Source organism: Abramis brama (genome assembly GCF_963993115.1).
Source record: "Abramis brama genome assembly, chromosome: 1".
Lineage (NCBI taxonomy): Eukaryota > Metazoa > Chordata > Actinopteri > Cypriniformes > Leuciscidae > Abramis > Abramis brama.
Window position 1 is genome coordinate 73,168,412 of NC_139963.1, and position 26,858 is coordinate 73,195,269.

The window sequence follows — 26,858 nt, forward strand, 5'->3', positions numbered from 1 at the left end:
ATACTGTGCAAAGACGTACCTGGCTGTTTGATTTTTTTAGTCCACAAACTAAAAGGCTTGCCATTCTCCCCCCATTTCGCTAAGCCTTCCCCTTTACTTAAACTTTCGTTAAGTAAAGGGGAAAATATTATATATAGGCAAATTATAACACGTTAACACAAAATTTGTTAACACACACAAGTACTTTTCCCCTTTACTTAACATAAATTGTAAGAATATAAAGACTAGTAATAAATAAACATTAGGCCTATGCTAAAGCTATTAAATAGCAGTCCCAAACTAGTTTTTGTTAATACAAAGTTGGTATGAGCCACTACAGTCATTTAAAAATATAAAAAATAATACAAAGAAAAATAGTGGCATTTTGGGGTTAATATGGAAACGACAGTTACCATGGCGAATACACAATATTAACAATAACTGTTAATGAAACATGGAAACTGCTCCTGGTGAATAGAATGAAAATCATCCCTGCATTACTTTTATTTCGGGTAATTTACAACGTAACGGCGTTGCATGCTCGTAGTTTCTTTTGCACTTGATCAGTGAGGCGATACAGCGCGCGCCGCTGCATTTGCGCGTGCAATTGAGTGTGCGCTACGAGAACAGTATAACGGCTGACAGGACAAGAAAGTCCGTTTTTCTGAGGTGAAAAACTATATTTCAGCGTATACTCATGTCACTGCCTGGTAGTTCCTATTGTGCTGGGTTTTCTGAAGTAGTCATGATTCGCCTCTCATAACATGCTCTAATAAACACGCATGCAGAGTGGAAAAGGAGGAGCGGAGGCGCGGGGAGCAAGGTTTACAGCGCAAACTATATCGATATATGCGATATGGTCTAATTCCATATCGCATTTCAAAAATATATCGATATATTTTTTACATCGATATATCGCCTAGCCCTACCTGCATTATAAGTGTGTCCATGGTAACTGAAATATAGTTATTCTAACTCAGCGCACAACTGTAGCCTGACATGCACTTTCCGTGAGCGGTAATTGAAAACCCGGAGTGGACCATGAGCGAAGTGATTACAGAACGCTTAGAATGGAGAGAGGAACGTGCTTTTGCTCCACTCCAGGCTTTGATCACATCCCCCTCAGTAGGGTGAATACACCTCGTCTTTCCTTAATTTAAGACCTATTCAAACTAAAATTAAGACATTTATTACACTTTTTGAGAAATGAAATCCTATTTACGGCCTTAAAATTATTAAAAGTGAATTTAAGACATTAAGGACAGACTGGAACCATATTGACGGAAATCCGTCATAGACCTGCTGCAATTAACGGAAATCCGTCGTAGCGACGGAGAACTTTAATCCCTGCAGTAACCAGGCAGTTTATTATATATTAGTATATTTTTTTCCTACTATGGAAGTCAATGGGACCCAAAAACTGCCTGGTTACTGATATTCTTCTAAATATCAGTAGCAAATCTTAACTTGCTAACTAGAATGAATTGTATGATATATTTAGATTGATATGTGGAAGTGAAGGTGTTCTGTCGTTTAAACACATTTAATTATCATTAATATAACACGCAACGAGTTTGTACGCCGTAATTCAGAGGATCTGTCGGATTTACATCGCGTAAATTCATCCATTTTTCCCGAAATCCATAAAAGTAAGACCTTTGAACTGGGAAAAAAATAGAGTAAATTGTATGGTTTCATACACAATAAGCATCTGATATGAATAAAAAACTTTGTCAAATTATAACTGAAAGGATTATTATTGCAGCTTGCAGGCAGTGTGGAATCTGAATAATAAAAAAACTATAGCTATGTTTTTTTGTTTTTTTTACAGTAGCCTTCTTTATTTTAATGTCTGAGAACATAATTGTGGTTGAAAACACTGAATTGTTGTGATAGTATGGGCTATAAAAAGCATCGAGTGCCTCTGTTTTTCTGGCTCAGCTCAAACCCAATATATTATTAGATGTGGTCAGCATCACTGTAAGGAGAGCGTGTGCGGAAAGCCCTTATAAGGAGTCTGTATGGGCGTGGTTTATGCAAATGACTAACCTTGTGCGCTAAATTCACCAACGATGATTTGAACAAATTCATGTGTGCGAACGTGTTGTGAATTAGGCGGATACTGTCCTGTGTACAAATACGAAATAATCCACGCAGTATTATGAAAGAAACCCATTGTGGCCATTTAACAGCTCCAAACAAACATTAAACAACAATATTTACTTAATTTGTAATCATATATTTCCCCTAATCCCAGAGACCTGTTTCAGGCCAAACTTTCGGTGCTCGATTTAAATCATTCGTGATTAGTCCTCCTAGCGACTGTAGTGTATTAATAAAACAAAACCACATAATCGTAATAGACGTGTGTACGGAAGCCCTGAAAAAAACAAATCTGTGAAAAAACAAAACAAATCTAGCATTTCGAGAATAAAGTCGACACATTTCGAGAAACAGTCTTCTGTAGAAGTTGCGTGTGTGTTCGCCGTTGTTTGACATCGCCGCACGACGCATCTGCTTTTCTGTAGTATGCATTATAAGCATTGTGTTTACGGAGTTTGATAATATCGTTTATTTCTTTTAATATCAGTCTAATGCATTTCAGTGCACACGGGTTTCGTGACATCATCGAAGTCCCATTTCATTGGCTAGCTGCCAACCAATACAACGGCTCCTTTGAACACCCCAGCTCCCGCCCCCCTTTCTCTCTCGCCGCCTCTCAGTTTCAAGTGCACAAGTTAGTTTTGCACCTGATATATCCAAGTACACCTGGCTGCAGCCTGCAGATCGGGGCGGGGCTGCACCTGGTTCTCATTGGTTAGTGGCACAGTAATGACGTCGACGCCACGGTAAACAGAAAATGTGGTTGAAAACTCATGCGCCATATCGCGCTGACAGCGCATGTGTTGTATTTGCGTTAAGTGGTAACGTCACGCGTCTTAAAAACGCTTGCGCAAATTTGAAATAATGCTTTAATAAAATGATAAAGTATTAAAACAATTCTAAAGTAATAATGAAAGCAGCAAAAAGTAGTTAAGTATATATCCATAGTTTTAACTATGTCTGATCTAAGGTAAACATAAGGAATTACAGAGTATAGGCTATATATTGTGCAATATCTGTGTAGTATTTTAAAAGTTTTTTACATTCTGTTGCACTTCACTGTGTAAATTACAAAATTACTGTAAACATTAATGACACCTTATATATTTCTTATTTTAATCATTCCTCTGTAATAGTTCTTGTTTATTTTTGTGCATTAGGTTATTATAAAACATTTATGCCAATAAAGTTTTAAGTTAAACTAACTACATACAGTACATTGTCAATCTCTGTCTGTATCCCATATTATGCATGCCAACTCAAAAAAACAAACTCAAACCAATGATAACTTTTATTTCAAAACAAAAATAATTGTGTAAAAGAGATATGCACACATACAGATAATGTACACTCACACACACACACACGTACACTGACACACACACACACGTACGTACACTCACACGTACGTACACTCACACACACGTACGTACACTCACACGTACGTACACTCACACACGTACACTCATTTACGTACACTCACACACACACGTACGTACGTACACTCAAACACACACACGTACGTACACTCACACACACACACACACACACACACACGTACGTACGTGCATGAGTGTGCGTACGTACGTGTGTGTGTGTGCGTGTGTGTACGTACACGTGTGTCTGTCTGTGTGTATACGTATGCCTGTGTGTACACGCGTGTGTGTGTGTGTGTGTGTCCGTACGTACACGTTTGTGTATGTGTGTGTGTGTACGTATGCGCGTGTGTGTACGGTTGATGTACTTGATTATCTGTATATGTGCATATACACTCACACACGTACGTACACTCACACACGTACGTACACACAAACACATACGTACACTCACACACGTACGTACACTCACAAACACACACACGTACGTACACTCACACACGTACGTACACTCACACACAATCTACTCAGCCTGAAAAAAAAAACAGTCAACCAAGCAATAGCCCTCAACCTCCTTCTCAGAATAAAGTCCCCGCAGCAGGACTCCGCTTCGGCCATCACCCAGACACAGGTGGGCAGTGCTTGTATACTTCAGTGCAGTGCAAGCACAGAGTCAGCGAGTAGGGCACCCGGAACTCTTGCTTATATTGTCTGGAAAATGCACTCCAGTTCACAACACCTAATTTAGATCAAATACAGAACAAACAATATGAAATCATTTTAAAGGCATTAACATAGTACAGAGTAATACAAGGAATTTATTTGTTATATTTTAAACATATTATAGGAAAATATTAGACAAGATATGCTTGAGTGTTATTGGCTTTGTCTGTAAAGTACCTAAGAGACTTACTTTGTTTATGAACAACAAACTAGTTAAAAAACTTTGTCAACACAAACTTTAATTTGGCTTGAGAAAGCCTATCCTAAAAGTTTGAAATAGTTTTAAAAGCTTGAAGGTTTTCATAACCTTATATTTATATATATTAATAACAATAATATCAAAATACATTTAATTAATGTATTCATAGAAAAAAATATCCTACAATATATCTTTGTATATTACTATTAACTCTTAAATCCTATATTTCTTCTCCTGGTTTAGTTTTGCCACTGTATTTCTTTTTAAGGACCACTGTTTTAACCTATGGTTTTAACACCATATCCTAATCCCACCAAAACCACAGACACCACGCAAACGCGCACACACACACACACACACACACACACTTAGACCTACGCTGTTATTTGTGTGATATGATGAGTAAAGTTAGCACTACACGATCTCATTTTTACACCAGTTAATATCACACTAAACGCCACTTCAGAATTAAAAATGGTCAAATAAAATGTAAATAAAATTAGAACAAAAAAAAGAGTAGCTTGCCTGTAATGTACTCACCATGTAGCGATGAACATCGGAAATGAAAACATGTTAGAATCACGTCATGACTTCACGCCACTAACCAATGAGAAGAGATGTTGGCGGGAAGAGACGTGCAGCCCCGCCCCAGGTGCGGCCCCGCCTCGATCGACGTCATCACTTGCCACTAACCAATGAGAAGCATTGTGGGCGGGGCTGCACGTGCAGCCCCGCCCCAGGTGCACCCCCGCCCAAATCTGCAGGCTGCAGCCAGGTGCTTCTCGATATATCGCGAAAAGAGTAGCAAAAGTCAAGGCGCGAAATTTGAAATTGCAGTGACAGATTTGAGAAGTTGCAAGTGCCTATTTGAGGTAGTACTGCGAATGTGAACGTAAGATTAAACGCAAAATATATATTACAAGTTTGTGTCTGTCGTTGTATTTCTGTGAATGGCATTTTACACATTTGTGTCTACTTGTCTGCAGCTTCAGATTCAGCTTCCGTAGTAGTGAAACTGATGATGAGGTAAAAATAAAATACTCTGAAAGTAGGATGACCACCACTAAACAAACCAAATGTGGGACGATTACTAAGTTTGTGTGGAAAATGTTACCAACACTAAAACACAACCTGAAACTGATATATAATGTCTATCTAACTTTAAAAAAAAATAATAATAATTGTATTCTGCCTTTCAGCTGCTAAAAATACTTCTTTAGTCCCTTCCATTACACCATTACATCACAATGCATGTCTTTATTTTATATGTAATTTAAACTCAACATCACTGAGCCCAAAGGCAGCGGCATCATGTCGATAACTAGTTTTGAAACAGTTCTGACCAAGTCCAACTAAAATCCAACAAAATAATGAACAAATAAAATATAAAACAACATTAAATTAAATCATTGACAGTCAGTCGTATAAGAACATATTAAACCAAAAACTTATATTTTTTTAGAAGGGGTGGAATTAAAACAACCAAAGCAGGAACAAGTTGATCAATGATGGAACGAATCAGCGGTCCACATTTTGATTGACAGCTGTCACAACCAACTAGTGACCGTGTTTACTTCTTTCCTTTCAACAATTGGACAGGATTTAAAAAACGTCTGTTGTGTTTGTACTTCCGAGGAAGCGCTGTTAAATAGAGGTGAACAACTACGCCGCAACAATAATAAATAAAATGCTTTCTTAAAAAAGGCAAAAGAACGCATGCACGTTTTCTTAATGTTTTAGTTAACATCACTTTCCAAGCGGCAAACAACAACAAAACAACTTACAATCATCAAGAGAGTCTCTGCTGTCATTCCTTCTCATGATGCACGGCACATTTCCGCTGTTTCCTTCAATCTTCTGCACTTCCTGAACACACACACACACACACACACACACACACACACACACACACACACACACACACAGAGACCTACTTCTCCTCCATCTGTTCACCCTCACAAACTCTAGCTTCATGTTCCTCAACTTTACACTTTCAATCTCCCATTAAAGTGCTTCCAGATGAGCTCTTTCTCTAGAACAGCGCAATAATTCCGTGTGAAGTTCAGTGTAGAATTCAAGTTGTTCGTGGAAAACGTCAATCTCGAGTCACTCGCGCCTGTCATTTTCAAACGAAAGGAAGGAGAAGTCACGTGGTCATATGAGGAAGCAAGCAGCGACATCAGCCAATCAGCTGTCGCGGCGCTGCTTCCTGCGGCAATTTTTGAAATGAAAGAGCGCAAATGCGGAAGTCCGAGGAAAGGAAGTCGCTGATCTTGCAAAACTCACAGTGTAAGTTGATGTTCATGTTGGCCTGTAACACCACTGAGCAAGGCAGAGTTTAAAGGGGAATCACAGAACTGATTAATACATTATGGGTAAGAAAAAAAGAGAAGTGTCCAAAAAAAGTGAGCATTTATGTTTAAATAAATGATTATTGATCTAGAATATGGAAATATAGGGAATAGTTGTAATTTAACAGAAACGGTTGGACATGTCATTTTTTTGTTATTTTTTTTCTGTAATTACTCGCAATTAATCACACACATTTTTATATTGTAATAATTTCACATTTAATATGCAAATTAACAAAACAACAGAGGCAGTAGGCCTATATTTTAAAAATGTGTCTTTTTATGAATAAAGGCCATTGTCTCTATGAAAGTGAAAGTGAAAGTGAAAGTGACACGTGACGGCCAAGTATGGTAACCCATACTTGGAATTTGACCTCTGCATTTAACCCATCCAAGTTAATGCACACACATTAGGAGCAGAGTAGTGAGTAGTTAACACACACACACTGCAAACGTGGATACACACACCCAGAGCAGCGGGCAGCCTTTGTGTGGCGCCCGGGGAGCGATTAGGGGTTAGGTGCCTTGCTCAAGGGCACCTCAGTCATTTCCCACCAGTTCTGGAATCGAACCAGCAACCTTTGGGTTACCAGTTCAACTCCCTAACCACTAGGCCAAAATTGTCATGTAGACCATCAGTAAAAATATCATGGATGGTTTTGGGAACGGGAGTCCGAGGATCAGGACTGTGTTTCTGCCTCTAACATAATAAAATCATATTCTAAACAATCAAATGCTTTGTAATAGTCAAAAAAGGTGCTAAAATATATAGGCTATCATTATGTCTGCATCATATAGTACTGATTATTTATATATTCTTGTAGGAATAGACACAACACACACAGTGAGTATAGTATAGGGAAAACAACTTGTTCTTCGTTTAATTACTTTGTCAGCATCAGCCAAACAACACGTGACCTGGAGCGCCCTCCAGTGGCGAGAATGCATTAACCCAAAAAACATCTCAGTTTCTCCCCTCTTAATCACATTTTCAACACACATATCCAAACTTACATATCCAACATATCCAAACTTATAGAAACACTAGGAGTTCAGCTTAAAGCATGGCAATAACGGGATCACTTTCTAATGTAACTGAACACTATTAATTGGTGTCACTCCAGATCAATGTAAACTCAGTTATGAGGTATACAACACAAATCATGACGTTTGTCATCTTTCTTTTTGAACTACCCAAACCTTAAACATTTTATAAGCGTAGCCTGTTATGTGGTCTGTGGACCCGGACAGGAAAACTCCTAACACTTTAGGAAGGTGTCGTCCGAGAGCTGTGTTTCAGGTGCACAAGAATACACACGTTTCTCTGTACCGTCTCCATCTCGGCATCTATCCACATTATTAGCAGCCTCTTCATCCTCCTCATTTTGCCAGATTTGTAAAAAATTGACTGAAAACTGTTTCTAAAAGAAAACCCACCACTTCAGGTCGACTTTGCACCGGAGCCATCCTTTTCTTCGGGGGAATGCGAGATCCGATCTGTTATCCAGATACAGAAGGCTCTTGATGTGGACAGGTGTAGACGCACCGTTTCCTGATTGGCTTTAAAGAACGTTGATCGCATGTTAATGCCAAGAATTTAAAGTGTATGTAGTAGATTGAGTTCATTCTAGCACGTCCAGTGTTGCCACTAGGGGGCGTATATATGTGTGTGTGTTGTGTGGGAATGACCTGTTGCTGCAAACACACCGTCACAGCGGCCAAAACAGACAAACCATAAAAGAAGAGTTAAGAGCCCAACTAATGGAAACACTGATCACTGTTATGGTGACTTCACATGAAACACATTAGAGTTAAACCTGTGTTAACTCTCAGTAAGAGCTTCTGTAGACATCTGACAGAAATAAAGTCAGTCTGGTTAGTAATAAGTGAAGCTGGTAATGCTGTTTGTGGAGGTGTTTAATCCTCCTCTTCTGAGATCTTCACAGGTTTAATGTCTTCTTTTCTCTTCAGCTGATTTCATCTGAGGCTGTGTCTGAAGTCAGTTGTAGTTCTTGTGTTTCTGCTCGTCTCTTCTTTTGTTCTCTTCTTTCCTTCAGTGATTCTGCTTGTTAACAGGCTTATTAAGGCTGAGATGACTCCATATTTAATATACACAGGTTTCGTGGCTCAGATCAGGTCCAGTTCTGGTTTATTTCTTTGCTCTTGGCTGACATGTGGCATTGCTATGGCCTGCTTGTGGCCCAGATCTGGCAAACAGGAGCCGTCCAGTCAAGGGCCGTCATTCCCCGCTGCACGTGGGCCGAAACAATGTTGCTATGTGGGCAAGGATGTGTCCTGTAACCTCTGTTGTTTTCTGTTTACACCAGTGGTATAACAGTGCAGCATGAGAATTATAAATTATACAAATATGCAGATGATATGGCACATTTGTGGAAAGACTGTGTACATTTTGAGTACGAGGAGCAGGTTTTGAAACTAGAAAAATGGTGTGAAGAAAGTTCTTTATTGATACATGTAAGTTAAACAAAAGAGTTGATGTTAAATTATTCAGAGCCTGTAACAGAAATAATGTTATGTGATCAAACTGTTGAAATTGTGAAGACTTTTAAGCATTTGGGAACCATGATTGACTGTAAATTGAATTTCTCTGATAATGTGAATCTTATTTGTAAGAAAGCAAATCAAAGGCTATTCCTGCTAAGGGAATTGAGAGAATTTTCTGTAAGTCAGGATGTTCTGCAAAGAGTTTATATTAGTTTAATTGAGAGTGTTTAGGGTATAATATAACTGTGTGGTTCGGGCGAGTTACATCTGTGAATAAAGTAAAATTAGACAGAATTACAAGAGTCGCAGGAACAATTATAGGATCTAAGCAGAAATCAGTCGCACAGTTATATCAAAGTGCAGTTCAGAGAAAAGCCTTGACTATAGCAAGAGACACAACACACTCCTGAATCATGTTTTTGGATTATTGCCATCACGTCGTCGCTACAGAACACCAAAAGCGACCAAAGCAATATATAAACAAACTTTTGTACCAAATGCAATAAGTCTTTTAAATAAGAGGAAGGAGATGTGGATATTTTAATTTTGATGTATATTGTGTATTGTTAATTGTTTTGTGATTGTATTTTGTGAGACCAAAGACCAATTTTCAGCTAAGGCTGGACAATAAAGTACTAGTTCTATAACTAACTAACTAACTTACTTTGTATTTTTTTTTTTTTTTTTGCCCATTTTCTCCAGAATTGCTCTAAAAAAGCAGAAAAGGGTACTTATGAAACATATGAACACAGGGGTGCAATGTTAACATTACTGCATCATTAACACTGTAAAATATGGCACATCAGGACATGCATACAAAATACTTCAGAAATCATATTTCTGGATACTCAAATGTGGTTAAAACCTTTGTAGACATGGCTTACAAAAACACATAAAAGTGAAACCCCATTGCCTTATACTGCTTTTCTTATTGTTGTGGGCTTTATAGGGTGAGTGATATTTCCTATAATACACAAGTGAGACAGACTAGGGCAAATATTACAGATAGGTTGTTAAACTAATATTAGCACAAGTTTTGCCTCAAACCACCTGAGAAATGAAGCCACACAATGATGACGAAGGAGTTAAGAGGAAGTTTATAAGAAATAAAAACTTGTGGGTTTTAACTGTGGTTTCGCTAGCTATTTGAGTAAGTGAAAACATAATACTTACATTTAAGTGTGAATTTGCCGTCCACCACTGAACTCTCGGCCTCCTTGTTTTTTTTGGGTTTTTTTATAACAATGCTGTCATCTCTGGCGCACAATGACTTATGGGGTAGGATAGGCCGCTAAGGATGCATTTCTGTATCCTTCCTTTCACAGGGAAAAGAAGGGTGCATTTGGCATTGCTTTTGAATCAGGGTAGCCTTTGCATTCGGCCAATCGGCCTTTAAATGCGACCTTCGAAGGATGCAGTCTTCACATTGGGACACAGCTATTGAATAAAGTGCATATTTGACTACACTAGGGCTGGGTAAAAAAATATTGATTTCTCGATTTTAATCGATTGTCATTTTTACGAACCGATATCGATTCTTAAATCCCAAGAGTCGATTAGTCATCCTGTTTTCTGATGATGAATGAATGGAGCATTGTAGCGCGCATCCCATCCAATAGTATTTTGTTAGCCTCATAGCACAATTGCCTACGTCCTATGTTTTTTAAATAGGACATAGGCAATTATGCTATGAGGCTAACGATTTGTACTTTGTTATTATTGATATGAAACAAAATCTCAGATTTCAAATTACGTCCATAAGTGCGCTGTGGCGTGAGATCGCTCTGGCTCAGCTCAAGAGAAGCACGTGATCTTCTCCTCCGCCTTAATAACACCAGTTACAGCACGAAATAAACATGAATGAGCTCCTGAAAGTGTGTTAAAAGATAAGAGTACAACTTATCGAAGTCCATATCATGTCACATGGAGTCGCTCAATCAGTGTTTCAACCGTGGAAAGACGTCAGTAAATGTCATGTAACGTCACATTTACCTCAGAAAAACCATAAACTCGTTAGTCAGCTAGAAAAAATAACTCTAGAGAGGAGCATTTTGTTAAATATATTTTTTAAATATATAAATATACGACACATATGTCATGTTTCTGCCTCGTCCAACATAATAAAATCATATTCTAAACAATCAAATGCTTTGTAATAGTCAGAAAAGGTGCTAAAATTGATAGGCTATCATTATGTCTGCATCATATAGTACTGATTATTTATATCTTCTTGTAGGAACAGACACAACACACACAGTGAGTATAGGGAAAACAACTTGTTCTTCGTTTTATTACTTTGTCAGCATCAGCCAAACAACATGTGACCTGGAGCGCCCTCCAGTGGCGACAGGCCAGACTGCATTAACCCAAAAACATCTCAGTTCCTCCCCTCTTAATCACATTTTCATATCTCCAAACTTATTGAAACACAGGGAATTCATCTTAAAGTATGGCAATAACGTGGTCACTTTCTAATGTAACTGAACAATATTAGTTGGTGTCACTCCAGATGAATGTAAACTCAGTTATGAGGTATACAACACAAATCATGACATTGGTCATATATTGTATTTCTTTTTGAACTACCCAAACCTTAAACATTTTATAAGCGTAGCCTGTTATGTGGTCTGTGGACCTGGACAGGAAACCTCCTAACGCTTTGGGAAGGTGTCGTCCGAGAGCTGTGTTTCACCGTGGTCTGAAGCACACACACTGTTTCACTGACCGGCGAAGACCATCCCTGTCCAGCTTTATCTGGAGTCTGCGATGGAAAGTCCACTGATTGAGGACATTTCAGGAGGAGAGTCCAGCATCTGATCCGTACGTCTTTTCCAGAGTTGTGAATTGCCCAGCTCTGCTCCTGTCTGAGAGGACACAAGTGCTGTGTGGCCTATTTCTGTACTGTAGCAAAAAAGCATCTGTTGCAATGACACTGGCTCTTTGGAGGATTTCAGAGAACGTTTAAATGTCTGCACAAAACGCTCCGCCAGGCGGACTGGGGCAGAGCGCACAGGCTTCTCTCCATTTGCTTTTAGAAAAGAGCCAACTACTGACGTAAACTGTGGGCCATTGTCGCTTACCAGAGTTTCCGGTATACCATAACGACTGAATGAGCCTCTCAGTACTTGAATGGTCTTAGATGATGCTGTGGAGTCCGTCCCGTGAACTTCTGGCCATTTTGAGTGAGCATCGACAACCACCAGGAACATCCCTCAGCTGGACCGGTGAAGGCGATGTGAATTCTCTGCTGAGGAGCTCTGGGCCACGGCCAAGGACGTAAAGGTGAGAGGAAGGGAGATTTTAGATTTTGATGGCATGACAAGCACGTCTTAGATTTCTCTTCAATTTGAGAGTCAATACTGGGCCACCAGATGCAGCCGCTGCTAGTAGGGGTGGGCGCTATACCGGTATGAACGTGAATACCGGTATTATGTTGTGCCATGATATGGATTTCGCAATATCGTGGATAGCGCCGTTAGAAATTCATAAATTAAAATGTTGCAGTTATATTGTTTTGTTCAATTTGGTACTCTTTACAACTTTTAACACTACTAATGACGATACAGAATCGAGGCTGGACTAAACATTTAACATTTTTCTCTACTGTGTCCAACTCGCGTGATTCACAGGCATCAATAATCAAACACAGAGAGCACGGTAACAGTCCAAGTTAATAGAGCACAAACCACCTCCTAAACATACAACAGCAATAAAGCGAGCACATGCAACTGCAGTTTGCGAACTCGTGAGATTAATAGGCACTGCAAAAGTGAACAAGATGAGCAAACATGCAGAAAGTCATGTTGAAGAGCACGAGGAAGAATTGGTTAAAAAGAAGGGGGGCTCCTCTGTCGTCTGGAACTGGTTTGGATTCAAAATCTCTGACATAAATATGCAATTACACAAGTCCTGGCAGCAGACACAAAGACACGGCACCTTGTACCTACGTGGCAAGACATCATGGTCCTTGAGTCAGTCACAGCAGCACTAAAGCCACTCCAGGAATTTACGGATGCCCTGTCAGGAGAAGCATACGTGAGTGTGTCCTATTTGAAGCCTGTCATCCATCTGTTAAATACAGAGGTTTTGTATCCAAAAGAGGGTGATACCGAACTGACTCAGGAGATCAAGACTAAGGTTCTCGATTACTTGAATGACAAGTATACTGACCCAGCAACAGATGAGCTACTCACCATGGCTACCTTTCTTGACCCAAGGTTTAAGACCATGTACAAATCCACTGAGAAGCTTGAGGACATTAAGGTAAGAGCTGCCTCAGAGATAGAAAACCTTCTGGTGGAGAACACTGGCCTGGTAGAATCATCATCTCTTGCAGAGGATCAACCTGAGAGGGAGAGAGAAGCAGCCACGGCTCCAGCAGATCCACTACCATCAGCCAGGAAGCCTAAGAAGAGCCTTTAAGAAGACCAGCAGTGCATCTGCCTATGCCTCATGTTCACAGAAGCAGATCAGCGAGCAAGAGCTAAACCGCTGCATTCTGGCAATGGCATGTGAGACAGATCCTTTGGAGTGGTGGCGATTTCATGGATCTAATTTCCCACGTGTGAGTTGTCTGGCAAAGAAGTACTTATGCATCCCTGCCACAAGTTCGCCCTCTGAAAGGGCATTCAGCACTGGGGGCAATGTGGTCACATGTAGCAGGGCGGCACTGAAGCCAGAACTGGTCAACAGGCTGGTGTTCCTGGCACAGAACTTGTGAAGAAGTTGATGCGATGTGTTCAAGTTCAAGTTGATACTTGATGGCTGAGGCTTGAAGTTTGATAATTAAGTTTGTATTGATGACCCTATTTTTCATGTAGTAATTTTCTTTATCTCCTATATACTTTAAATACAGTATTTTATTTAATTTTACATATTTATTGTGTTGCAGGTTTGCACAGTTTTAAAAAAAACAAAAAAAACAATTGCACAATTAAAAACAAAAGAAGAAAGTCGTTAGTACTAGCTGAGGCTTCAAAAGATTTGTTTGAAACCATTACAGAGTTATAACATATTTGAGTTTGTAATTACTGTATTTTCCATGTAGCAAAATACTTTTATTTTCTTCTCCTGTGTTCATTAAATATTTTATTTCAAGTTATGTAATATTTAATGTAATTCATACCGGCCTACCTCATGTTTGCACTTTTTGATAAAAACAATGGCACAATAAAAAAAGATTGTTCAGGTCTATGTCCAATGAAATCCCTCACCTTTTTCTAATTATATAAGGTTAAAATACATATTTTGCCTGTATTTTAAGGTGTACTAAATTGTGATTCCAATTTTTTTTTTCTCATATCGCAATATAATATCGATATCGTCTGAAAAGTGAAAAATATCGTGATATGAATTTTAGCTCATATCGCCCACCCCTACGTGCTAGCGACCAGAATACCCTAGCAACCGCCTAGCAACACAATAGCAACCACCCAGAACACCCTAGCAACCGCCTAGCAACCACCCAGAACACCTTAGCAACCCACTAGAAATACCTTAGCAACTTTTTAACTTCAAACTTTCTGGTCCAAGCTTTCTCAGGCCAACTTAAAGTTTGTCTCGATCTAGTTAAGTTAATTTCCTCGCACTCCAGAGACCAGTTCTGTTTATGTCCGTACGCAACATTGCATTTAATGGGTGAGGAATTGTAGCCAGGTTTGGAACAAATCTTGCATAATAATGAAGGCCGAACTTCTCCAGTTGCCTCCAGATTTGTCAGGTGATGACCATTTTCATCACTGATGACACGGAACTTGTTGAGTTTTGCATTTTACTCACTCGTGAAGTCTCATCAAGCACCGCTGCCACTTTGAGCAGTGTCAACTCAGCATCAGCATCTGAGCTCGTGCCGTCATCACATTAACATCCACCTTATGAATTCGTCTTTCTTCATCTGATCCTTATGTAAGGAAAACATTAGTTTCTATTTTAATTAGTTTTACAATCGAAATCTAAAGTTACAAACAATAACTTGGTTTCCTTGGTTACGCCTGACGGTTTATTTAGGTGTACATTATCACTTTTTAACGGACACCCTGCAGCCAATCAGAATCGAGTATTCACCCAGACCATGGTATAATATTCATGAATTCACCCTAGACTCAAATGATCTCCAAACTCTCAGTGCTCCGCTAATCTCTTTAACACAGCCACGTATTGGGCGATACTTTCACCCTCAGCTTGATTTCGTCTGTGCGATCGGAGTCTCTGCGATCTCAGTTGGCTTGGGGGTAAAATGTGTTTGCAGTGTGCTCACAATTTTGTGTCGCCAATTTATATTATGTCTGCATCAATATGCTAATATAGTACTGATTATATATATTTTCTCGTAGGATTAAACACAACACACAGTGAGTATAGTATAGGGAAAACAACTTGTTCTTCGTTTTATTACTTTGTCAGCATCAGCCAAACAACATGCGACCTGGAGCGCCCTCCAGTGGCAACAGACTGAATCAACCTGAAAACATCCCAGCTACAGCTAGATAGATGGTATTTGTGTAGTTAGATGATGGAGGGGAGTGTGTAGGAGTGTTTTAAAGAGCTGTGCCGTGTAATAACGTGAAGAAGAGCTTTTCTCTGAGGATAATCCGACTCGGCTGATTCACACTCTTTCATGTGTTGTGTGTGTCAGTGTGTGTGTGTGTGTGTGTGTTGTAGTTCTGAGTTTTAAAGTTTATATGAACATGATTACTCCGTCTACGCTGGACTGGGGAAGAGCTGATTTTTCCACTTTATAAACTGATTTCTATTTGATCACGATTTCTATTGTGGAGATAACCCCTAGAGGGCAGTGCAGTGCCGGAGTTTCACTTGTGTAACACCGTTCGTACTATTAAGTTGATTAAAAACATTGGAGACATTTTACAGCATTTTGGCCACATTACCCTTTTCCCTCTGTGTCTGTATTTCTAATTTCCATGATAAATACAACGCTTCCTATGCATTCATTTCCCCCCAAAATGTATATCAGTAAATAGAGGGTTTTTTTTATTGTTAAATATATTTTAACAATTATAATTGTCAAATTTTCCAGATGGCATTCAAAGCTTGAGGGACGCAAGAGGACGACTCATTGAGCTTTACTGTTTTTATTTACCTCTGTTTGCAGAGGTGTCGCAGAAGTGATCAAAACAAATATACATTAATATAAAAATATTATATAAAACTAACATTTTACATCTCATTCACCATCACCACATTATTAACTATAATCAACTAAATCAAATGCCTTGACATTCAATTATAAATGTTGAAAGCACACCTTTCAAGCTCAAATAATTGTTCAACACAAATCATGCAAATCTTAGCATCAATTCCATCAAATAAGCTGAAACACAATAATTACATTTTACAACTTCAAAGTTGATATTTTACATCAACATCATTTAAATAGTTCATGTTCACACCAGTTGCGTCTTCAAGCTTGAATTTGATCTGAATGTGTGAAAGTCTTTGTTAGTCAATGAGGAGATCTTCTCCAAACTCTTCTTCTTCTGTTGATATTTGCGGCAGACTAGACACGACAATGGCGTATTGCTGCCCTCCTCAGTTCATTTGAAGTATTACAGTTTTTCTCACTTGTTTACACACAAATACTGGTACTTGAGACACGTTGAACACATGTAGCTCATCTATCTCTGTTTCCGGTTATGTGTGTTTCTTTTTTTTCTGTTTCATTCAACCAATAACTGATTTGATTGTTCACTTCCAGTTTTAAATGATTGTTGTCCAACTATTTTAGCTTTACTAAAAAACATTTTTTTGAACGGGAACTCACGCCTCTTGCCCTCTCTAAGTGGAACTTACTCGTGTGTCTTTATTTAGTTAAAGTTAGTTCATCTCAGGCTGTCAGATGAGAGGAAGTTAATAACCACAGGAGGAGATGATGATGTTTAAAGGAGGAGCTGTAACTATATATAATGCAGAGCAAGACTGACAGAAACAGAGAATGGCTGATAAGTGTGATCTGTGTCTGCTGGGACTGATCATTCTCTCTTCACTTCTCACAGGTAAAGAAATCTGTATTTTCTCTAAAGACATTTAGTGGAATTAGTCTGGAAAGAGTTCATTTGAACATGCTCAGTTTATTCTTGCACACATTCACGTTGTGATCTCAGAGTTGTGTATTGATACACACAGATCATACTGTATTATTCCTGATACTGGACATAGTGTCACTCAAACATCTGATGATGAAGAATTATCTTCATATTAAGAGTGTGTCAGTGATTTGAACAGCTCTCTGATAAAGACTAATAGTTTATTCTGGAGAGTGTGTTGTTTGCTTTAAATGAGAAATAAAAGACTGTATTTGAATCTTCTGCTTTTTAATTGTGTTTCAGGAACCAGTGGAGTGGATCATGTGTTCATCAGTTCTGGTGAAAATGTCTCTCTGTCCTGTAATAAAACTCTTTCTGTCTGCAAATCAACTACATGGATCTACAATAAGAGACATTCAGCAGAAGTTGAACTGATTACTGGAGGGATAAAGAATAAAGACACAGAGAGACATGAGAGACTGAGTCTGGAGTCTGACTGCTCTCTGAACATCAAGAACGTCACAGGAGAAGATTATGGATATTACAGATGCAGACAATATGTAAATGGAGAACAACAAGGATCTGATGCTGATGTTTATCTGCATGTTCTTCATGGTAAGTTTATGATTATGTGGTCAATTTAAAAAGGGCAGATTCTCCCTTTAAACTCAGATGATGATTGAAGAGTCTGTGATTTGTGTCTTGTGTTCAGTTTCAGTGTCTCCATCATCTTCATCATCATCATCTTCATCTTCATCATCCTCACAGACTGAGATCAGTCCAGGCCGCTCTGTGACTATCTCCTGTCAGTTGTATACTGGATTCTCCTGTGATTATTTGGTCAGTTATTGGGGAGTTGAGCTGTTGTGGGTGAATCAGGCTGGTGTTGATCTGAAGACAGACTCCAGATATCAGATATTATCATCATCATCAGATCGATATCGCTGTATCCTCAATCTGACTACAACACTCCTGAATGAAGATGACAACAGAGAGTGGAGATGTCAGCTTACTCACAGAGATCAACTCAAGACCTCAGTCAGATTCACTGTCAAGTATTCAGGTGAGAAAACGAATGAGTCTCATGAATCAGTGTTAAAAGTTTTAACTAGTTAAAATATAATGATGCTTTTGTACAGTATGAATCATCTGAACAAACATTCGTCCTTTACAGCTCCAGCTGATTCAACGACAGCAGTGAGTCCTTCTACACGAGGTACATGATGCTTTTACGCCACTGATGATGTTATTCACAGCTTCATCTAACATAATTCTATAGAAAATATGAATGTTACCATATAGATATTTTACCTCACTGAAATATGTAAGAGTTGATTGAAATCACATTCCAGTCGTCATCTGTGCCGATGGCTTTTGTCTTTGTCTATAATTGTCCCCAATCATCCTTTTCAGCTCAAGCGAATACAACAACACCAGACACAGACTCTTATCATTCAATTACAAACACAAAAGGTACATAATCACAGTGTTTTGTCTGTCTATAATTGTCCCAATCTGCCCTGTCCGTCTCTGACTCTGCTCGATCTCTTCTTCAGTCACAGTGATGTCTGGCGCTGCAGTCGCTGTTCTCCTTCTTGCTCTTCTCTGGCTGATCTGCAGAAAAAGAGCTGGTGAGTTACGAGGGAAACGCCTATTCTCAGAATTTTGAAGCCTTTAACTCAAAGCCGTACTGCCACTGCACACCGATAACAGTGCAGCGATCTGAGGTTTGTCAGTGGGAACTGCATGAATCTATGGCGAAGAGGCGTGTCTGCGGCAGCCAATCGCGGCTCAGAGCCTGCAGAAGGGGGCGGGGCATCTGCCTATTAAAGCAGCTCATATCCGGCATAGGGATCAGTCGTCCGGTCGGACAACATGGCGGTAGTGTCCTAAATAAACCACCAAAGTGAACTCAAGTCATGGCCTCAGTACAGACTAGCCCGGCACCTTCTTCAACCTGCGCTCTCTGAGAGACTGAACCAGGGAGAAGACATGCTGTCCCTGGACAACGTGTTCCCAGGGGAATGGTCCCTCCATCCCCATAGCATTAATCTGGAGTATCTTTGGCAGGGCAGAGGTCGAACTCTTCGCCTCTGAAGGCAACTCTCACTGCCCAATATTCTTAACAAAGGACAAAGGACAATACGAGTAAACATTCTGAAAGGGAACGACTCGGTTACTTACGTAACCTCAGTTCCCTGAGATAACGGGAAAGAGTATTGCGTAGACAGCCGTGCTATGTCACTACACAACTGGCGTTTGTCTAATTAAATATGATTCCTTTGCCCCGCCCCTGCCCCGATTGGCTCGCACAGACACGCTGCTTCGCCATAGGTTCATGCAGTTCCCACTGGCCAGCCAATAGATGCGCTCAGATCGCTGCACTGAGAAAAGGAGATTCCCCCTTAGCATCTAGCAGAGATGCAATACTCGTTCCCGTTATCTCAGGGAGCTGAGGTTACATAACCGAGACGTTTTTATCTCTCACTTTAATGATTGAACAAAATCTTATTGCTAAGATTCTGTGTTTTGCACATGTGTGTTTGATCATAAATACTCATATTTCATGAGGCACTTGTTTTCAGATAATAAAAGAGGGACTGGCGACTCTGCGGTGAGTTCAGTAATGCAGTGATTTAGACTTGATTAATGTCTTTAAAGCTCAATAAAGTGTCACTCATGCAGTTTAACTGTTTGTTCTGAAGGTCAAAGATGAGGATGAACATACAGGGACGTATGAGACGATCAACATGTCCATTCCTCCCGCGGCAAGAGCCAATGTGAGTCCACTAAATCACCAAACATTACGTTCAATAATATGATTTACTAAAGGCTTTTGTGTTATTCTACATATCATAGTGAGAGATATGTCTGATGTGTGTGTTAAACTCGACTCTCTGCTCGTTTGCATTGATGTTTAGGAGCAGACAGATGATGAGACTTATTCTGAGGTCACTTCTTTCAATACAAAGCCTGTAAAATCACTCAATGTGAGTAGATACCAGCACATGAGTTTGACTCTCAGATAAATAAAGCTCATGCTCTGATAATAATAATAATAATCGCTGGGGTTCAAACATTGATGGACAGAATCTGTTCTTTCAGGATCATGATGATACAGTGACTTATGCTGCCATCAGAGGAAGAGGAGATCAACCGCAGGAAGAACTTTACGCCTCTGTGAACAAGAACAAGACCTTCACAAATCAACATGAATGATCCAGATCATGAGCTCCTCATATCAGGAGCAGACGGGAAGATTTCATCTCTCTGGGGTTTGGAGGAATTATATGTGTGTGTGTGAACGAGCAGATATTTGTTGAATGTCCTGTGAATATGAAAGAGGTTTATTGTAAATCATCATCTGGTCAGAGCACAGAATCTCATCTATATGATCACAGCTACAGTAAAGTTAGAGACTGAAGCCCTCATGTGTTTTCACACAGGCCAGACTCAATCTAGCGTCTCACAAGCCTCTTCCATGAGTCGATAGTCTGTTTATCCGCTGGATTTCTGTCTGAAAATCTTCATGCAGAAGCTCATGCTGAAATGATCCTCTTGCTTCAGCTTGTATATCAGCTGTTCCTTCTACAGAGAGACGTCCGTCTGAGAATTACATCAGTGTCTGCTCGCATTATATTGCTATAAAATATTCTAAAATTTGACTTTGCAGTGTTTATATATGTCACACAATTAAATGTCAGATATGTCTTTTTTTCCACTTGTGAACACACACATACACACACACACACACAGGTCCAGCAGGGTGGGGATTATGCAGCTCACAATCCATCACACACACACACACGCACACAAACACCTGCTTCTCCTCCATCTGTGTTTCACCCTCACAAACTCCAGCTTCATGTTCCTTAACTTTACACTTTCCTTCTTGTTATATGCTTGGTTCACTCTGTCAATCACTCTATTTTCTACAAATAAAGAATCTCACAACCGCATGCCAACACAGTTCAACCATACATGGTCTGTCACATCCTTCTGACAATATATAACATATTGTAACATCCTTCCTTTTTTTTTTTTTTTTTTTATGGCACTGTGGTCACTGTATGCAATAAACTTGTGACCAAGAACAACAATATAACACCATATATTATTATTTTTTTATTTTTTTATTAATGGAATATACAAAAATGTATAGCAATATTAATAAATGTATACATTCCTTTTTTTCCCTTTTTTCCAACTACTAAGGGTGGACATAAACATGAAAAATCCATAACCCTCAGTAAACCTTGTCCCACCCACCCACTCCGAGGAGGAAAATAAAACAGAAGTAGCCTATATTTCCAAATTACACACAAAAAATAATAATAATAATAATAATAAAAAAAAAAACATATATATAAATAAAATAATAATAATATATCTATACACATACACACACATATACATATATACACATACACACAATAATAATAAAAATTAATAAATAAGGGGAAAAAAATTAAATAATAATAATAATAAAAAAAAAAACGTAAACACCCACAATCCATCCTGCATCTAGATAATTATACCCAAAAAGAGAAAAAAAAAAAAAAAAAAAAAAAAAATAATATATATATATATATATACATACATATACATATATATACACACATATACAAAATACACACACATAAACCAATATGAAGAGATATAACCAAAGGTTAGTTAAAAATACATATTACAAATCAGCAAAGATAGAGGGTGTATTCTTGACAAAGTTAAGTAGAGGGTCCCAGTTTTTATAAAATTTGTCAGAGGAACCTCTTAGAGCAAACTTAATTTTTTCAATATGTAGAAAAGACATCAAATCCTCTAACCATGAAAAAGTAGAAGGAGGTTCTTCCTTCTAGAAGACTTCCAGTGCAATAAAATTCGTCTGCGAGCTATCAAAGAGGCAAAGGCAAGAATATTAGCATATTTTTTTGTATACTCATCCAAAGCAGCAGGGACACCAAAGATGGCAATCAGAGGGCATGGTTCAATGGAAATATTAAGGATGTTAGAGAAAGTATCAAAAAAGGAGTGCCAAAAATCATATGAAAAAAATATGAAACATTGGCCGAGGTTCTCGGTTAAAGCCAGTGGGTATTAATGTCTGGCTATAATTGTTGTAGAAACTGTGTTACTAAGACCTTTGTACACCCAAATAGCTGAATTTCCAAAACAGCCTAATACATGAATGAACCTCATCGTCGATTATGGTCTAGTCTGAGTCTAACATCATAACTAACATGGTCAGGCTGGTTGTTTCCATGTTCTAATGCTGCGGCAGCTTCCCGCAAAAGCTCACTAACAGATTTCGCCATATCTCGTCGTCTCGATTACAATATAATCACATTTAAATTATTTCGTTTCACACATTCAACTCATGCACACGGGACGTCGACGACTTCGCTTTACAGAAGGCGTGTCTCAGCGCCGTAGAATAAGCCACACCCACTCATTAACATATAATTTGCATGCAGGTTGTCTTTGAAAATGAAAACGAAAATGAAAACTGTGAAATAAAAGAGGAATTAAAATGAAAACGAAAATTTACATTTGTATTTGAATTGTGTCACTATTATTGCGTGAGCGTTACTAAAGAGCATTGTAAAAACTGCATTTGTACTTTTTCACGTTTGGCTTTTCATTTTAATATTGGCAGTCTTGCCTCCAGACTGTAGTGAAAATGAAATGTGAAATCACCAATTGCATTTTATTTTTCAATTTGACAGGGATAATGCTGTGAAAATGAAATAATTTAATTTCATTCTCAATTTTGTCACATTTTTTGCATACAGTTTTCTGTAATGAAATCGTTAATCTGGTTTTAATTTTCATTTTTATCATTTTATTTATTTAAATTTGGCAGAAAATTCCTTCCATATCTAGATACTGTATGTATCTATATGTATCTATATATTATCTATCTATGTATCTACATAATTTATAAATGTATCTAGATATGTATCTAGATATAATCTATCTATGTATCTATATCTATCTATAATCTATGTATTTATATATCTATCTATAAATGTATCTATCTATTAATCTAGCTGTCTATATATATATATATATATATATATATATATATATATATATATATATATATAGACAGCTAGATTAATAGATAGATACATATATAGATATTTATTTATATTTATATTTATATTATTATATAATATTTATATTTATTTATATACATTTATATCTATGTATCTATTAATGTGTCACTATATGTATACTCTGTCTGTCTCTAGCCTAGTCAATGTGTTGTGCAAATTTAAATGTAAGCCTAAATAGCCTATAACTAATCAAATCGCACTATGTCACTATATCATCAAAAATCCGCTATCTCAAAATCAAACTCCTCTCACAAAAACCCACGAGGTCAATATGCGTTCACTTACACAAATGTGCGCTTGTGTGGTCTGTTCCCGACTGTGTCAATCAAACGCTGATTCGGCGCACCACACCTGATGAAACACTTAGTGAAACACTTCGAGGCTTCGTTTGGCCATAGTCACGTGACATGGGTGTTTTGAATCACGCTTCGGATCAGTGTTTCGAAACATCTGCGCTTCGGGATCTCGCAAAGCTTTGGAACGACTGTTTCGCGTCAGCCATCCCTACTTTAAATGTAGTTATGTTTGTTTTTCTAATTAAATTACTTATTTGTACAAATTTGATTATGTGTTTGGCCTCCCCATTCATGTTGCTGCTCCTTGAGCCAAGGGGTTGTAACATTTACCAAAAAATGAATCCAAAGCATTGAGTCGAGTTTCACCAAGAAACACAGAGATGAGAACAGTGTAAGCTGAGATTTTAATGACTTCACATCTCCAGCCTCGCGCTCATTGAGAGAGAAACCGGCCCTGAACGATCAGGAGGAAAACAGAGATGCGCTGACTTTAAAAAACCTGCTTCTCGCTCCAGATGCAGAAGTGAAACATCATGTATTAGAAAACTGAAGTGAAAATCGCAAACTGTGCATTTGCTATATATTTCTGAGCTGCATTTGAAAGTTCTCTGTTTGTTTCACAGTAAATCAGTGTTTATGTTCATGCTCTAAAAATAGTCCCATAAGCATGGTGAAGTGAAGGCCCCATCATATTCCTCATTCCTCATTTGTTAATTCAGTCACACCCATAACCACATGTGTACCTAAAGCAGCTGTGCTTCTGGTGTCTCTATAACACGAGGCCAGCGTCACACCATGTTTGCTCTGGGTCTGCTCACCTGTGTTGTGCTGAGCGCATTCAGTGCTCAGGCAAAAGTGGTCGATGAGTTTTGTGAGTGTAGTGAGTTTTTCTACCAATACAAAAAAAACAGAAGGAATGAGTCAGAATACAAAGCAAATCTGTCAAAGGTATTGTGATGGTGGTGATGACAACACGTACCACAAAGCTTACTACGTGTAGCAGATTGGGTATTTTCCTCCATTACTCCCCCTAGTGGAGAATGGGAATAATTTCCCCATAGACTCAGCTGTGTCAGATACCGGCTGGTTAATCATTATCATGATTGCACTTATAATAAAAGCAAGATGCACAAGTAGCGGAGCTTGCATTTAGCCATTTCTGGTTACCCTCTTGCTTTCCCTTTTTCTGCCTTTTTCTGATGGAGTCGTGTAGTTCGGGTCACTTATTTGTCCAATCTCAGTAGTGATGGCAAAATGAGGCTTCCTGAACCACTGAGACCTCGCAGGCCATTGCTTCAGCTAAAGGTTCATTACTCGAAGCTTCATTCAGCATTGCTCACTAGTGACACCTAGCTACTGTGCAAAGAAATAGCAGACAAATTAATTCATTCTGAACCAGTGTCCCTCCCTCCCTAATTTTATAAAAAATATTTTTTTTATAAAGGTGACACACCTGAATGAATGGCTTTTAAGTATTAAGTATGCAGGCCCCATGGTCTCCTCAGGTGCGAGCCACTAAATATGCATGATGGTGTTGGATCGTTGACACCCACTCCGCATATTGCCTTTCCAAACAGAAAGTGTCTTGCAAAATTTAAATCAATGTATTGTGTTTTGTGAATGATTAGGCAGGATGATTTTCAGATCATTTTGAAGAAAAAAACTCTAGGCGACAAAATTAATTATTCAGAAGTCTTATTGACACATATTTAGTATGTGTTTTGTGGCCTTATTTCAGAAACTTTCGTTTTTTTCAATAACCATGCATAAACATTATTCTACTGTATACATTAAATACTTATAAAAAAATAGAAAAGCTATTCAATCAAGAGCAGCGAGTGATTTCCTTGTCTTTTGTTGTTTTTATTAACATTAAAAACACACTTGAATACATAATGCACGGATCCTGTACACTTAAGACATAACCTACTATGTTTGCTAGGATGCTCACCTGACAACTGACATAATTTTGGTGTTAATTTGTCCGTTCAAGCGCAAGACTTAAAAGAGAACTCCATATTTTGAGCGCTGTTTGAGACGCGCTTCGGATGGGCTAGTGAAGAAACTATTAAAGATTCTTGTAATACTAATATGTTAGCATATACACAATCATTTTGATCTTCAAAGTACCAATTTATAGAGACCAAACATGGTATAGGTAAGGTTACATTGACCGTTGGTTCAATCATAAAAAACAAAGTATCAGAGAAATAATAGTTTCAAAAGTGACTACACAAGACAGTAGATCATCCTGGGATGCATGTTCATTTAGAGATCAGTTCGTCTATAAATTAATGCAGGAGAGTCTGTTTTAAGGTCTGTTTCTGTCTTATATGGCCGAGGTCTTCTTGACCACATGACCACATTTTCCACCGCAATAAAGACATCTTATTTGACCGTCTCCGGTGTTTTTAATTACTAAGAGTGGGCTTTAAAGCTCAATCAGCACTCATTTGTATTTATGTTTACTTGTGGACATATCACTTTAAACTTCATGACCTGAAATGCCTGTTTTTTTTTTATTTAGTTTTATATAAATAAAAAAAAATCATTGTTAAATTTGACTTTTTTCTGTAAATATATCTTTATTTTATAACTTTGAGAAGAAAAAATTACAGATGTGTTTTTTATGGACATCTCACATTAACATGATATCCTTGCACATTCAATTTTTAAGGAAAAAATACAAGTTTTTTCAGTAGCAAACATAATCAGTAAATAAAAGTACATTTGTTGTGCATTTTTATGGAATTACACACTTCTAAAGAAAATGTGAAATTATTGTAAAATTATTCTGCATTTTCTCTGTAAAAGTACGTATTTTTTACAGTGATGTATCATCATTGGAGGCAAATGAACATGAGAAGTGCTCATAACACAGTTTCAGACATCCTTTAGGGAATAGTACAAGCTAGAACAGGGAGGGATTAAAGAAAAGTGAAAGCATTGTGGAAGAAATACCTTTGTTGTTGTTGTTGTTGTTGTTGTTTTTCAGCAGGATGTACAGTAGTTAACCCAGTCAATAATTTGATCTCACCATTTGGTCACAATCTAATCAGTGTGAGTCACAGTGATCTTAAAGTGTAACTCACAGCACAATCACTGTGTGATCTCCATATGAGCTCATACCAGCTAAAAATCAATTTTATTGTTCTATGAATGTTT

The 26,858-nt window shown here is 38.3% G+C and overlaps 1 protein-coding gene across 1 annotated transcript; it reads left to right on the plus strand.

The window, feature by feature from the left end:
- The first annotated feature begins 17,163 nt into the window (after positions 1-17,163).
- Positions 17,164-21,730, plus strand: LOC311095087 (uncharacterized protein). Its single transcript, XM_084133418.1, has 10 exons — positions 17,164-17,248; positions 17,582-17,893; positions 17,991-18,341; positions 18,453-18,494; positions 18,692-18,751; positions 18,835-18,909; positions 19,864-19,892; positions 19,984-20,058; positions 20,200-20,268; positions 20,384-21,730. Exons 1-10 carry the CDS (start codon positions 17,188-17,190, stop codon positions 20,495-20,497), a joined length of 1,188 nt encoding a protein of 395 aa, XP_083989544.1. The 5' UTR covers positions 17,164-17,187; the 3' UTR covers positions 20,498-21,730.
- The last annotated feature ends 5,128 nt before the right edge of the window (positions 21,731-26,858 follow it).